General features: G+C 30.2%; 1 protein-coding gene across 4 annotated transcripts in view; it reads left to right on the top strand.

Annotated features, from left to right (window-relative positions):
- The first annotated feature begins 242 nt into the window (after positions 1-242).
- Positions 243-16,352, top strand: part of LOC111638446 (agrin-like) — a 106,467-nt gene continuing 90,357 nt past the window's right edge. For 2 of the 4 annotated variants that reach the window (XM_023384155.1, XM_023384156.1), the window contains exon 1: positions 244-715. In XM_023384155.1, coding sequence (XP_023239923.1) covers positions 310-715 — 406 coding nt within the window. In that variant the 5' untranslated portion in view covers positions 244-309. Of the gene's footprint in view, positions 716-12,421; positions 12,902-16,352 lie in introns of those variants that run through there. The other 2 variants (XM_023384154.1, XM_023384158.1) reach the window with 2 other exon arrangements.

The raw sequence follows: 16,352 nt of genomic DNA, 5'->3' as shown, positions 1-16,352 counted from the left end.
ATTAGATACGTTGTAATAGCACGGAGTATCGATTTTTACTTATTAACAATGCGGTGTGTAAACATCACCCCAATTTTTTTTAATTGCTGACCTTTATAATTCTTGACGAAGATGGTATTTTTATATTCTTGTGATTAAAAAAATGAAAAAAATATAGAAAACCGAGACCAACAGGTGGGCATCGTGCCGAACAAACAGTAACTGTTGCAGTATAGTGCATGAGTCAGCCAATCTGGTGCTTTCACAAGGCAAGGTCAGACAAGTTGTGGCTAAGCGAACCACTTCTCGTTCGGAGTCCTTTCACAAAACATGTCAAGTCGGGACGTTCTTTTTCTGATTGCCACTCTGCTATCATTAGCAGTTGCACGCGATCGAAGATCATATTATTGCAACGAAGAGAAATTAGAGAAAAGAGAGGAAATTGCAAATGTCGTATTTACAGGAACTGTGAAGACCCTGTACAGAAGACCACGAGCAGATTTCTATCGTGGTGCCGTGAGAGTTAAAAGAGTGTTGAAAGGTGATTCGAATCTAGCAGAGAATGTTGTTATGATCGATGGTTTTGGCAATCCTCGTTTATGTTATAGTGACGTACGTGAGAACGATACGAGAATCTTCCTAGTGAACAGAGGACGCAATGGGCACCTTCAACTCAATTCGAGCCTGGTTAGGGTGAGCGTACACAATTTGGATAGAGCTATGGCTGCCGTTAGGAGTGAGTATTATTATTATTTTACTTTATTTTTAACGTGGTTGACAACCCCTGCTACCGTCACTATGCTAGAGGGTGGGTACGCGAGTTTCAAAGTTTGATCGATGGTTAGCGAACCCCGATGGTCGTGTATTCATTAAGAACCGAAAAATGTGCAGGTTCTTATCTTTGGTTTCCCCCGACCTGTTTTTTTTAATCTCCTAAATCCAGCTCCCGAATTTTTTTTTGTGTTTTTTTCTTTAAACTTCGACAACAGATGGAAGAAATTTGACTGTTTTGTTTTCTATACATTCTTTCGTCCATCTGGAAGGTATATCCATAAAAGAGCTATTACATAAAATTCGTATAGGGTCATTTTTTGATGATAATGAATCTCGAATCATTATCCGAATCAAATTTTGTAAATATTTTGTGCCTTTTCTGCATGTCGTTTCTATAATAAAACGGTACTTAAACTATGCTTCAATCGATAAATATCGATTTTAATCCTTAATGTAATTAATAAATTTGATACGAGCACGCTTAATAATGAACACTGTTAAGAAGCTAACTGTAAAGCTGTAAAGCTTTTTTAGATGATGGTTTTTAATATTTAAATTATAATAAAATAGATTAAAATTGTGAATAAATCTTAAAAATCTTATTCTCTGATTATACACTTATAACAATAAAAAATAATTTTCTTGGCTTGCACAGCACTTAAAAATCTAAATAACTCATTAATTGACATGTATAATCCAAAAAAAATCTCATTCCTTGCTCTTACACCCATTTAAAATCTAAAAATATCTTATTTATTGTGGGTCATTAACACAATAAATTTATTTATTTATTTATTTTTGCAATTCATCATTTTACAAATAGAAAATCTTCCATTGCGATTTTTTTCATAGGGTGCTTTTACTAATATTTGGACTAATTACATTCATTTCATCATTAGATGCGGAGTAAAAATTTCTTGGCTTAAAATAAAAGGTTATTTCGGAGGGAAAAAAATGATAAGATACAGATGAGGGAGAGAACTGTGATGTTGCTCGAGCGATAAACTGTGACACTTCGTACCATCCACGCCCAAATTTCAGACATACGTCGTAACCCGAAAGCGCACGACCTACCTGGAAGTGAAAGAAGTGCCCCTTTGGGTCCTCCGGCAATCCATCTTCAAAAAATATTCTTATAAAATATGATACTCATTTTTCATATTCGTCACTTTGTTATAACACAAAAGATTTCCATCTCTTTCTAACAATTCAAATATTTGTTTCTCCTGATCCCAGAATTTTAAGAAATTTACATCTCAATTCCAGAAAAAGAAATTTGCCTCTCTTAATCCAAAAGATACGAAAAATTTGCATCTCGGATCGTATTAAAATTAAAATTTTGTAATCCTATTCCTAGTCCTAAAAATAAAAAAATAAAATAAAATAAAATGTCGCAACTCTTAGTTCTAAAAATGTAAAACGTTTGCACTTCCTAGTTCCAAACTACAAAAAATGTTGTATTTCCTAGTCTTAGAAATGTAAAGAAGCTGTCTCTTCTCGAAAATTTATATTCCTGATAAAGTTAAATTTGAAATTTAAAATTTTATATTCCTGATAAAAGTTAAATAAACCTGTAGACCCAGTAATAGAATTAATATAGGCTTAGAGATCCATTATATTAGCCTGTAAAGTCTATAGGTTATACAAGCTCAATAAAGATTATACTCGCTATTAAGGATATGCAAATTGCAAAATTATAACATATTCTATGTAGGCCCTATAAGCCCGTTAAATAGAATTCTTTCTCATTCATTAACTAGAATTTTTATCATTTAGGGTTATCATCATAAAAATTTATCATTTTTACACAATTTTAAAGAAAATTGCTGACACACGTGTACACAAACATCCAGAAGCAAAAATTTGCATCAGTTACTTTAATATAAAACTCATATCTAAACTATCGAGCAAACTTTTAAGGATAAATTAACAACAGATGAGGCGAAAATGGACGAGTTGTTGAATATCGAACAGTAAAAAAAATGAAATTCTCGAAAGTTTTTGCATAGTCGAAATTCGAGTTGGCGGCTTCTGTTTAGGAACAGACGTTGGAGCGTGACAAATGGTTAACGTGCAAAGATCACATCAATAACATCACGAAGCAGCTAAGAGCTCGACTGCTATCTAGACCAGGTTTCAGGTACGCATTAGGATTCTAGTGCGTTAGATCGGGTTACAGTAAAGTTGCAACACACGTAGAGTACCAAATAGTGTTTAATTCTAGCGATGTTGACGTTTTCATAAGGAACGTGAAGTCGATTTACGAATTATTGAACCTGTTGACATCAACAGACAGCTACGTGATATTATAGATGATGTGAGAAACGTCGGGGTGGTCTTTACTGAAGGTGAAGTCGATAGAACTTGTACAATTTCGAGAGCTTCGACTACGCTACTCTATATATCTTTCTATTGTCAATCGATATACCTGAGTGGATGTAAGTAATGGATGTGAATGCCAATTGCTAACAAAACAAAAATACATTATTTGAACTTCTCGGTACTGTTTATTGTTCTTCGTTTTGTTGCAACATGATGTAAGTGCAAAGTTTGGTTTTTTTAATGTTACAGTCACGTGAATTTTCTTTTGGGATTCGAATTTAAATAATATTTTGTGTAATTTAACAAAGGATTTAAGAATATTCCTATCTCTTTTCTTACATTATGCAATATTAATTTAATTTTCACGAGCGTATAAGCATTGTTACGTCAATAAAACATCACTCGATGAATATTTAATTCTCTTACTTTTAAGAATGTAAGGAAATTCTATATAAACTTTTATTCAAAATATGCTTTTTTTATACTGTAAAACTTTTATAATACTCTTTATTGATGCGTACACGTAAACGGATTTAACTCTCTCCCCGTTTATAAATTTATTCAAATTTGTAAAAATATTAAAATTTTATAAATATACCTTATGTAGAATACGAAAATATTCTTATATCCAGGTATATATCCACAAATTATATTATTTAGAAAACATACGTTGAAGAGACTCGATGTAGAAGAGAGAGATGCATAGCTCTTACTTATAAAATGCTTTAAAAATGTAGCGGTTTGCTTAAACAATTTTTTTTATTAATTTATATATTATAAAGGTTATTAAGAAATATAAATAAAACAGGAATTACTATTGGTTAATTTAAAAATAGAAAAAAAACCGCTACCGACTACAGCGCAGTCTGGCGTCAGGCGAGGGTGGGGCGGCCTTTCCAACAACCGACCAACCCTCTAATTGGAATGTTAACTGACTTGTCTGGCCTATCCTCTACAGACCAATTCCTTCAAAAAACATCACATCTGGACACAAAATTGACTTTCTTGCCTTTCCCTAAACGATATATCCTACTCCGACTACCCCATATTTAACAAGCGTACAAAAACTGCACCCGCTCGTCATAAAATCCCCTCAAATTCCAATTGTTCTTTTTACAAATCGACACTAATTTAAATGACGTAACGGATGTTAACCCCGGGTAAATTGCTAGTGTTTTTTTTATAGATTTTTCGAATATTTTTTAGTGTATCTATTAAAATTATGTGCGGAAGTTAAAAAAAAATATCACGTGGGTGTCGAACATGACCGAATTATTTCGTCAGGTGAAGTAGTTGGTAAACATCCATCCCCGCTGTTTTATAGTCATTTTATTAAAGAGACGACTTTATTAATTGAATGTTTTTAGATATTAAACGCTGGCAAGTGCAATTGGTGAAGTACAGGATGGGATGTCGTTACTGACAGACATAAGGAAAACATTGAAACTGTCATAACTCTGTCATCTAGTGTAAGAAACACCGGATGATATATATGACATATATTTTTATAAGTCGTGGGTTGTATAATTAGCGTTTTAATTCTTGTAGCGATGTTAACAATGAATTTATTCATTGAACTAATTAGGTACGTTATCTAAGAAGACAAATGCCATCACCTTCAGGTGTGTTGAGGATGACCTCTGTTGCTCCTTCTCATCCAAATGGTCGTTAACCTGTCCTCCGGCTTCCACCTAAATAATCCTAAAGGCTATTAAAATAAAAATATGGATTCTGTATAAATGTTTTCAAAATAAATTGATTACGATTCTTGTAAGCAATCTTACAAGTTGTGTTTTTTTTTTTTTGAATTACTCCCATCGATAAATTATAATACAAGTAATTGAGTTTTATATAGCATCTTCTTATCTATAAAATAGGTTCAAACAGGCTCTACCAGGCTTTAAATATTGGAAGAGAAATTGTTTAAATGGGAATTCTAAAAAATCAGTTACTAAAAAGTCGAAATAATTTATATATCAACTAATAATTTATGTTTGTAATTCCAGTTTTTAGAAGGACATCATCGATTTAAGTAATGCGACCTACTTAGTAATTTTTCTATGAGCCTTCAGGCATAAATATTACTTTGACGTTTTTGGAATATAAGATAATAAATTTTTTAATTTATTTTCTAATAAATTAACATATAAATAATTTTATTTATTTATTTTTTCCTCTAACGAAGCTGAATTTATGCCTTGATAAAGTCACACCGACCGTTCGGGTTAGCTGTTCTTAACAGGTTTTTTTTTTTTTTAAGATAAGAATTGGAAAAAATGTTGGAAATACCTTCGTATACATTGAAGATTATGTTGTAAAGAACAATTAAGGGTAATTTATGTGTAATTAAACATTCAAAAAAATTAAGTAAACTTTTTCTGAAGTTACTGCAACATCTTGAGAATAGGCACAGTGGGTTGTCCAATAGATCTACATAAGTTAACAGGAATTAACATAGAAGATCGTATCTAAAACCAGTTTTAGACCAAACATAGTGTACAGGGTGTAAAGATTGGAGTCACGATTGAGGTATTACTGGTAATAAAGGTGTCAGAAACACCTGTAATCTGAACAATGTTTTCATCTCTTACGACTGAGGTGAGAATGGAAGAATATTTTAGCGACTTTTTAAATTTCCTTTTCATGTTTTTATAATGATAATCACTAAATAATAACATTTTTTGAGTGTATTAGCCTTTATTAAAGTGTTTTAAATTCATGGAATAGACTTACGAAGTGTGAATCATTCGTTTCAAAACCTGAAAAGTTATCACTCTCTCTGCAACTCTTGCCTTCTTAAAATGGAAAATGTGATAAGGTATGGGAATTTTAAGGCACCAATGAACAAAGATGAGGTTATAAATACATGAAGAAGTTTAAAAATAAAAGAGGAAGAGTAAAATGATGTTAGGGGTGGTAGCAAATTCGCTAATAACTCATCTACTTAACCTTGTATACATTAATAGTAAACTGTTATCTATGGCGTTTCCTGTCTAGCAACACCCCAAAACTGTGACACCTAATGCTTGGTGGACCCATACTCAATTTCTCTTTGGTTCCTCTATCATGAATGACGTCATAATGGGCGAAACTAATGACGAATAACTCCTTTCATAAGTCGAAACTTAATAGAAAAAACAAGGGGGGTACGTCGACAGCAACTATTATTCCAAGGCCAAACTCTAACGATAGACTGAATATAAATAAATATCGGTACGCGTGAACTTTGACCTGACATGCGATATGCCTTCTACTAACTTCCTGGTATTAAATAACACAAATATACCAAATAAATTCCTTTGTAATATCGAGAATTTGATCATCAAAAATTGGAGGTTATCGAGGAGAAATCAATTTTTAGACAGAGTGGATCCTCATGTGCCATATTTATACAAACATTTCGGAGTGCTCTATAGCTACATGTAATGATTCTGAAGTGTTTCATACTTTTTAAATGCACCTAACCCATCCCATGTCGGAGCTATCAGAGATTCTTTTGTGTCTGACAAATTATTACTGTCTGGTGGATTTAGTAAGTGTCAGTGTGAGTAATTCATGACGTACAAACGAACGTTATGCCTCGAGCCATGTTTTATCTCCCAGCGGTCAAAGGTCAGGAGTACGTTATTAATTTTTTCACACCACCATTCTACTAAATGTTACAAGAAGTAGGTTGAGTAGATTCGTGAAAGTGTCAATCATGTAAAGAAGCGATTCGATATCTAATTTCTCAAACAGTGTCATTTGATTGACTGCAACATTCGTTTTTAGAGCACTTTTCTTCAAAAAAATGACGAAAAAATCAATTGATTTCTTTAGTTTATATTAGACTATAACATTTCTTTTCTTTTTTAGAAATTTAATTATAAAACTTTATTCGTTACATGAGCCGAAACAACAATAAAATCTTCCGTACTCCTCAGCTTCTCGATTGAAGTCATCCTGATAAGTCTAATCGAGTTTAACTTAATTATAATTGATGATTAATTACAAGAATCGATTCGGTGATTAATTACATATCTAAAAAAGCTTTAGATTGTTTATTATTCGAGTGGAATTTTCTACTTTTAAAATATTTTTTAATATGAAAATTACACCTTTTGTTAAGGGAAAAGCGGGGGCAGTTGAGAATGGAAGAATACAAGATGCAATTCAGAAAATCCGAATTTAAGGTATCGAATTACTTTTTGTTCGTTTACTTTGACCTTTTGAAAGTATTTTAAGGTCAAAGGGAGAACAATAAACTTTCTTAAGCCATTTATTTCTATTGTGTAAGCGAACTCACTCCCCTACTCCATGGATCAAAAGTTGTCAATGAACAGTTGGAAGGAAGATGGCGAATGGCAAGATATTCCTGCCATCTTTCGACTTAAAAGCGAACTAAAATGTTTGTTTTTTTTTACATTGCTCCATTTTTTAAACCACTTATCCTAAAATTTCAAAAAAGTACTTTTATATAAAAATTAAATTAAATTAATAAAACATAATTTAACCTTGAGGTTATAGAATATAGTTTAAGTTACAAGTTATCATCTATCATATAATAATGATTTGAAATTAATTCAGTGTTTGCACGTGATGAAAGTATGGAAATTTATATTTTAAAATAAGGGGGCGGAAAATGTGGGCGCCACCCATTTTTTAAGTGATAAATTGTAAAAAAAGTGTGTAGAGAATGGTCGTTGCTCGAAGCCATAAGCAATTTTTGTTGGCTATAAAATGTCGAATTTCTTATAAGGCAACATTTTAATCCCCTTTTTACTATGTTCATATTCGATAATATAAAATAGGTGTGGTTTAAAATACGTTCGAATCTTTATTGCTCTACTTTCGATGGTCACTGATTTATTTACAAGTTGAGATTGTTGAACATTTCCCTTTAGATTTACTCGTTAAGGATAATTTACTGTCTGTTTTTTTAAGAAACTAAAACAGTATATTTGCTGTAGAGACTTACAGACAAGTCATTTTGTCGTCTACAATTCGACAATCTGTAGTAAGGTAGTACTTGTTCAACAATTTATTTGTTTAGCAATTCTCTGTTCAGCTCTATCTACTTGTACTGTACAGTAATACATTGCGGTTTTTTTCTTTTTATATAGCATTACTTAGTTCAACAATATTTACTTGTGTGCAATATACTGCTTAATAATTTGTTTCTATAGCAATATATCGTTTAGCATTATTTACTTGTACAGCACTATTGATATAGCATTGTTGAAAAATTTACTGTGCAGATCTTTTACAGTGCTCTTATATGGGGTACGTAAATCTATAGCTGAACAGTGCATTTCTAGATTTTTGAACAATGAATTCAAACAATTGATTGAGGAATCCATTACTTTAGATTGTTGAACACTGAAGTACAGTACTGTATTACAGAAATAAACTGTCAAAAGGTGCATACCTGTATAAATAAACTGTTGAACAGTGAATCTTCGTATGAAGTTATAAATCAATGCCCTGTTTAACAGTGCATTGCTATAGACTATTATAGACTTGCTATGGACTATTAACAGTTCACTGTTCAACAATCAACCAATGAAGAATTTCCTAGCAATTTATTTTTTAATTTAGAAGAACGAATTTTTAAAAGTACAGAAGAACAGCTTAATTTTCTATTCATATTAAATTAAAAGTAAATTTTTTAATAAAAAAACGCAATAAATTCACATATAAGCCTTTTTTACTGTTAGTTTTTAAATATTTTACGAATTCCTAAATATATTATTTATAACTTTGTTTTTCACTATTTTATGACACTTGTTTACATACTTGAATAAAGTGTAAAAGAAGTTGAAGTAACATTAAGCAATCTCCAAAAAAAAACAAAAAAAAATCAATCTGTCAATTTTTAGATTTTAAAACTTTCAGTATATAAATCGTCGACTTTCTTAGATTCTAAATTACTTTCATGAAATATTAAACAGACATTTAGACATCACGTATTCTTGTCTGACATCAATAGTTGTTAAGATACCCCATTGCCTTTTTGCATCTTTCCAACTTAACTAAAGGCTGTATACATGGAGATTTTTTTTTTAGAAATCTGTGGAAAAATTCTTAAATTTATCATTTTTAGAAGAATATTTTAGAGTTAAAGAATAGATATTTTATTATTAAATAAAAATATTTATTTATGTAATAATACGAAAAAAGGGATGCAAATTTTTTATAGAATCTTTCAAAATATCGAAGAGTTTTTTAGATAATATTTTTGATATTTTCGTAATGTATTTTTAACATAAATAAATATATTTATATACATTTATAACTAAATTTTTATATCCGTGACTACGTTAAAGTTACGAATTTAAAAATAATGTGCTTGGTTTTTTGAATTGTTTTTTTTAAATAAAATTTTTAAATTTATAGCTTTTAGAAAAATTTTTTAGAATAAAGAATAAACCTTTCATTATTTTAAAATATACATATTTATGTAATAACACGAAGAAAAAAAATGTATATAGATTATCTATGTAATCTAATACATCATTAAAAACTTCAGATTTTTTGAATACATTTTATAAAATTTATCAAAAATAAACCATAAGAATATCAGAAATATTTTATATAATTTTTTAAAATATTATTTTGATGTATTTTTATACATTTTTAAATATATTTTATAGTTTTGAATATGTTAAAGTGACAAATTCGTGTATAACGCGCACGATATTTTATTAAATTTTTAAAGACTAAAATCTCGTTTTATGCATTAAAAAAAAACATTTTTTGATACTTTTAAACTCGAATTTTATTATTTTATCATCATTATTTTTTTAATACGAGTCAATCAATTACTATAAGTATTCAGTAAAATACCATAACATTGATTACATTTTCTGCAATGATTAATAATAATAAGCACTATTATTAGTAATTTAACTAATTTTATACATAAAATAGAAGAATAATTATCATTAATTATCATCATAGAAGATGTAAAATTCGCGTGAACATTCTAAAAAGATGTTGCAAATGATTAATATAGTAACTACACTATTGTAATTTTTTTTTCTTAATTTTCTTTCTAAAAAATCTCGCGACAACTTGTCTAAAAAAAAATAATAAAGTGATTGGAGATTCAGAATAATAATAAAGAAGAATTTTAGCCATTAAAAATGATCTAGAGGCGTTTAAAATTTATTTTTTTACACGATTATCTCCGGGTGTACATACTGCAATTTCTTTGACGAGTCAGCAGAAATATTATTATTAATGATTGCTCGAGTTCTATACAGAAAATAGAGAATGTAATCATTTTACAGATGATCTTAATACATTTTTACTACCTTTATCGGCTGCAATGTTCATTATCTGTTCATTTGTAATGTTGATGAGATTGGTTATTCACTAACTTAACTGTTAAATGTAAGGGAAAGTGATGTATAAGTGTGTGACAATCTGACATCTAAATGCATAAAAGTAATTAATTATGCTGAAAATTATGTTGAAAAATATTTATTTGATTGGTTTTTTTTATTTTTGAAAATAATTCTTGTAGTTTTTCTGAATTATCAGTTTAAGTCTTGATTTTTTGACGTTAAAAAGTAAGAGTTAACTGAAGTTAGTTCTTATTTTTTATAATAATAAAATTTTGCCTGCTTTTAAAAAAATATTATTTCAAAAAACTACTTTTAATAGCCATTTTTATTGTCTTTATTAATTAATGAATTAATTTATAATTTTTAAAATGTTAAAAAATAAAGTAATTTTCTAATTTTTGAAACTAATTCTTCATTTATTTTATTTTTTACATTATTATTTTAAAAATATGATAATATAAAAGCTTAGATTATTAACCAAGTGCAATTATTTCCAAAAAATAAGAACTAATTTCAGTAAAAATTTGTGAGNATTAAAATTGAGAATAAATCTTAAAAATCTTATTCTCTGATTATACACTTATAACAATAAAAAATAATTTTCTTGGCTTGCACAGCACTTAAAAATCTAAATAACTCATTAATTGACATGTATAATCCAAAAAAATCTCATTCCTTGCTCTTACACCCATTTAAAATCTAAAAATATCTTATTTATTGTAGGTCGTTAACACAATAAATTTATTTATTTATTTATTTTTGCAATTCATCATTTTACAAATAGAAAATCTTCCATTGCGATCTTTTTCATAGGGTGCTTTTACTAATATTTGGACTAATTACATTCATTTCATCATTAGATGCGGAGTAAAAATTTCTTGGCTTAAAATAAAAGGTTATTTCGGAGGAAAAAAAATGATAAGATACAGATGAGGGAGAGAACTGTGATGTTGCTCGAGCGATAAACTGTGACACTTCGTACCATCCACGCCCAAATTTCAGACATACGTCGTAACCCGAAAGCGCACGACCTACCTGGAAGTGAAAGAAGTGCCCCTTTGGGTCCTCCGGCAATCCATCTTCAAAAAATATTCTTATAAAATATGATACTCATTTTTCATATTCGTCACTTTGTTATAACACAAAAGATTTCCATCTCTTTCTAACAATTCAAATATTTGTTTCTCCTGATCCCAGAATTTTAAGAAATTTACATCTCAATTCCAGAAAAAGAAATTTGCCTCTCTTAATTCAAAAGATACGAAAAATTTGCATCTCGGATCGTATTAAAATTAAAATTTTGTAATCCTATTCCTAGTCCTAAAAATAAAAAAATAAAATAAAATAAAATGTCGCAACTCTTAGTTCTAAAAATGTAAAACGTTTGCACTTCCTAGTTCCAAACTACAAAAAATGTTGTATTTCCTAGTCTTAGAAATGTAAAGAAGCTGTCTCTTCTCGAAAATTTATATTCCTGATAAAGTTAAATTTGAAATTTAAAATTTTATATTCCTGATAAAAGTTAAATAAACCTGTAGACCCAGTAATAGAATTAATATAGGCTTAGAGATCCATTATATTAGCCTGTAAAGTCTATAGGTTATACAAGCTCAATAAAGATTATACTCGCTATTAAGGATATGCAAATTGCAAAATTATAACATATTCTATGTAGGCCCTATAAGCCCGTTAAATAGAATTCTTTCTCATTCATTAACTAGAATTTTTATCATTTAGGGTTATCATCATAAAAATTTATCATTTTTACACAATTTTAAAGAAAATTGCTGACACACGTGTACACAAACATCCAGAAGCAAAAATTTGCATCAGTTACTTTAATATAAAACTCATATCTAAACTATCGAGCAAACTTTTAAGGATAAATTAACAACAGATGAGGCGAAAATGGACGAGTTGTTGAATAACGAACAGTAAAAAAAATGAAATTCTCGAAAGTTTTTGCATAGTCGAAATTCGAGTTGGCGGCTTCTGTTTAGGAACAGACGTTGGAGCGTGACAAATGGTTAACGTGCAAAGATCACATCAATAACATCACGAAGCAGCTAAGAGCTCGACTGCTATCTAGACCAGGTTTCAGGTACGCATTAGGATTCTAGTGCGTTAGATCGGGTTACAGTAAAGTTGCAACACACGTAGAGTACCAAATAGTGTTTAATTCTAGCGATGTTGACGTTTTCATAAGGAACGTGAAGTCGATTTACGAATTATTGAACCTGTTGACATCAACAGACAGCTACGTGATATTATAGATGATGTGAGAAACGTCGGGGTGGTCTTTACTGAAGGTGAAGTCGATAGAACTTGTACAATTTCGAGAGCTTCGACTACGCTACTCTATATATCTTTCTATTGTCAATCGATATACCTGAGTGGATGTAAGTAATGGATGTGAATGCCAATTGCTAACAAAACAAAAATACATTATTTGAACTTCTCGGTACTGTTTATTGTTCTTCGTTTTGTTGCAACATGATGTAAGTGCAAAGTTTGGTTTTTTTAATGTTACAGTCACGTGAATTTTCTTTTGGGATTCGAATTTAAATAATATTTTGTGTAATTTAACAAAGGATTTAAGAATATTCCTATCTCTTTTCTTACATTATGCAATATTAATTTAATTTTCACGAGCGTATAAGCATTGTTACGTCAATAAAACATCACTCGATGAATATTTAATTCTCTTACTTTTAAGAATGTAAGGAAATTCTATATAAACTTTTATTCAAAATATGCTTTTTTTATACTGTAAAACTTTTATAATACTCTTTATTGATGCGTACACGTAAACGGATTTAACTCTCTCCCCGTTTATAAATTTATTCAAATTTGTAAAAATATTAAAATTTTATAAATATACCTTATGTAGAATACGAAAATATTCTTATATTCAGGTATATATCCACAAATTATATTATTTAGAAACCATACGTTGAAGAGACTCGATGTAGAAGAGAGAGATGCATCGCTCTTACTTATAAAAGGCTTTAAAAATGTAGCGGTTTGCTTAAACAATTTTTTTTATTAATTTATATATTATAAAGGTTATTAAGAAATATAAATAAAACAGGAATTACTATTGGTTAATTTAAAAATAGAAAAAAAACCGCTACCGACTACAGCGCAGTCTGGCGTCAGGCGAGGGTGGGGCGGCCTTTCCAACAACCGACCAACCCTCTAATTGGAATGTTAACTGACTTGTCTGGCCTATCCTCTACAGACCAATTCCTTCAAAAAACATCACATCTGGACACAAAATTGACTTTCTTGCCTTTCCCTAAACGATATATCCTACTCCGACTACCCCATATTTAACAAGCGTACAAAAACTGCACCCGCTCGTCATAAAATCCCCTCAAATTCCAATTGTTCTTTTTACAAATCGACACTAATTTAAATGACGTAACGGATGTTAACCCCGGGTAAATTGCTAGTGTTTTTTTTATAGATTTTTCGAATATTTTTTAGTGTATCTATTAAAATTATGTGCGGAAGTTAAAAAAAAATATCACGTGGGTGTCGAACATGACCGAATTATTTCGTCAGGTGAAGTAGTTGGTAAACATCCATCCCCGCTGTTTTATAGTCATTTTATTAAAGAGACGACTTTATTAATTGAATGTTTTTAGATATTAAACGCTGGCAAGTGCAATTGGTGAAGTACAGGATGGGATGTCGTTACTGACAGACATAAGGAAAACATTGAAACTGTCATAACTCTGTCATCTAGTGTAAGAAACACCGGATGATATATATGACATATATTTTTATAAGTCGTGGGTTGTATAATTAGCGTTTTAATTCTTGTAGCGATGTTAACAATGAATTTATTCATTGAACTAATTAGGTACGTTATCTAAGAAGACAAATGCCATCACCTTCAGGTGTGTTGAGGATGACCTCTGTTGCTCCTTCTCATCCAAATGGTCGTTAACCTGTCCTCCGGCTTCCACCTAAATAATCCTAAAGGCTATTAAAATAAAAATATGGATTCTGTATAAATGTTTTCAAAATAAATTGATTACGATTCTTGTAAGCAATCTTACAAGTTGTGTTTTTTTTTTTTTTTTTTGAATTACTCCCATCGATAAATTATAATACAAGTAATTGAGTTTTATATAGCATCTTCTTATCTATAAAATAGGTTCAAACAGGCTCTACCAGGCTTTAAATATTGGAAGAGAAATTGTTTAAATGGGAATTCTAAAAAATCAGTTACTAAAAAGTCGAAATAATTTATATATCAACTAATAATTTATGTTTGTAATTCCAGTTTTTAGAAGGACATCATCGATTTAAGTAATGCGACCTACTTAGTAATTTTTCTATGAGCCTTCAGGCATAAATATTACTTTGACGTTTTTGGAATATAAGATAATAAATTTTTTAATTTATTTTCTAATAAATTAACATATAAATAATTTTATTTATTTATTTTTTCCTCTAACGAAGCTGAATTTATGCCTTGATAAAGTCACACCGACCGTTCGGGTTAGCTGTTCTTAACAGGTTTTTTTTTTTTTTTAAGATAAGAATTGGAAAAAATGTTGGAAATACCTTCGTATACATTGAAGATTATGTTGTAAAGAACAATTAAGGGTAATTTATGTGTAATTAAACATTCAAAAAAATTAAGTAAACTTTTTCTGAAGTTACTGCAACATCTTGAGAATAGGCACAGTGGGTTGTCCAATAGATCTACATAAGTTAACAGGAATTAACATAGAAGATCGTATCTAAAACCAGTTTTAGACCAAACATAGTGTACAGGGTGTAAAGATTGGAGTCACGATTGAGGTATTACTGGTAATAAAGGTGTCAGAAACACCTGTAATCTGAACAATGTTTTCATCTCTTACGACTGAGGTGAGAATGGAAGAATATTTTAGCGACTTTTTAAATTTCCTTTTCATGTTTTTATAATGATAATCACTAAATAATAACATTTTTTGAGTGTATTAGCCTTTATTAAAGTGTTTTAAATTCATGGAATAGACTTACGAAGTGTGAACATTCGTTTCAAAACCTGAAAAGTTATCACTCTCTCTGCAACTCTTGCCTTCTTAAAATGGAAAATGTGATAAGGTATGGGAATTTTAGAGCACCAATGAACAAAGATGAGGTTATAAATACATGAAGAAGTTTAAAAATAAAAGAGGAAGAGTAAAATGATGTTAGGGGTGGTAGCAAATTCGCTAATAACTCATCTACTTAACCTTGTATACATTAATAGTAAACTGTTATCTATGGCGTTTCCTGTCTAGCAACACCCCAAAACTGTGACACCTAATGCTTGGTGGACCCATACTCAATTTCTCTTTGGTTCCTCTATCATGAATGACGTCATAATGGGCGAAACTAATGACGAATAACTCCTTTCATAAGTCGAAACTTAATAGAAAAAACAAGGGGGGTACGTCGACAGCAACTATTATTCCAAGGCCAAACTCTAACGATAGACTGAATATAAATAAATATCGGTACGCGTGAACTTTGACCTGACATGCGATATGCCTTCTACTAACTTCCTGGTATTAAATAACACAAATATACCAAATAAATTCCTTTGTAATATCGAGAATTTGATCATCAAAAATTGGAGGTTATCGAGGAGAAATCAATTTTTAGACAGAGTGGATCCTCATGTGCTATATTTATACAAACATTTCGGAGTGCTCTATAGCTACATGTAATGATTCTGAAGTGTTTCATACTTTTTAAATGCACCTAACCCATCCCATGTCGGAGCTATCAGAGATTCTTTTGTGTCTGACAAATTATTACTGTCTGGTGGATTTAGTAAGTGTCAGTGTGAGTAATTCATGACGTACAAACGAACGTTATGCCTCGAGCCATGTTTTATCTCCCAGCGGTCAAAGGTCAGGAGTACGTTATTAATTTTTTCACACCACCATTCTACTAAATGTT

Source organism: Centruroides sculpturatus, unplaced genomic scaffold (genome assembly GCF_000671375.1).
Source record: "Centruroides sculpturatus isolate CEXI.00-Female unplaced genomic scaffold, Cexi_2.0 scaffold1281, whole genome shotgun sequence".
NCBI classification, from domain to species: Eukaryota; Metazoa; Arthropoda; class Arachnida; order Scorpiones; family Buthidae; genus Centruroides; species Centruroides sculpturatus.
This window is presented reverse-complemented; position numbering and strand designations above follow the sequence as displayed.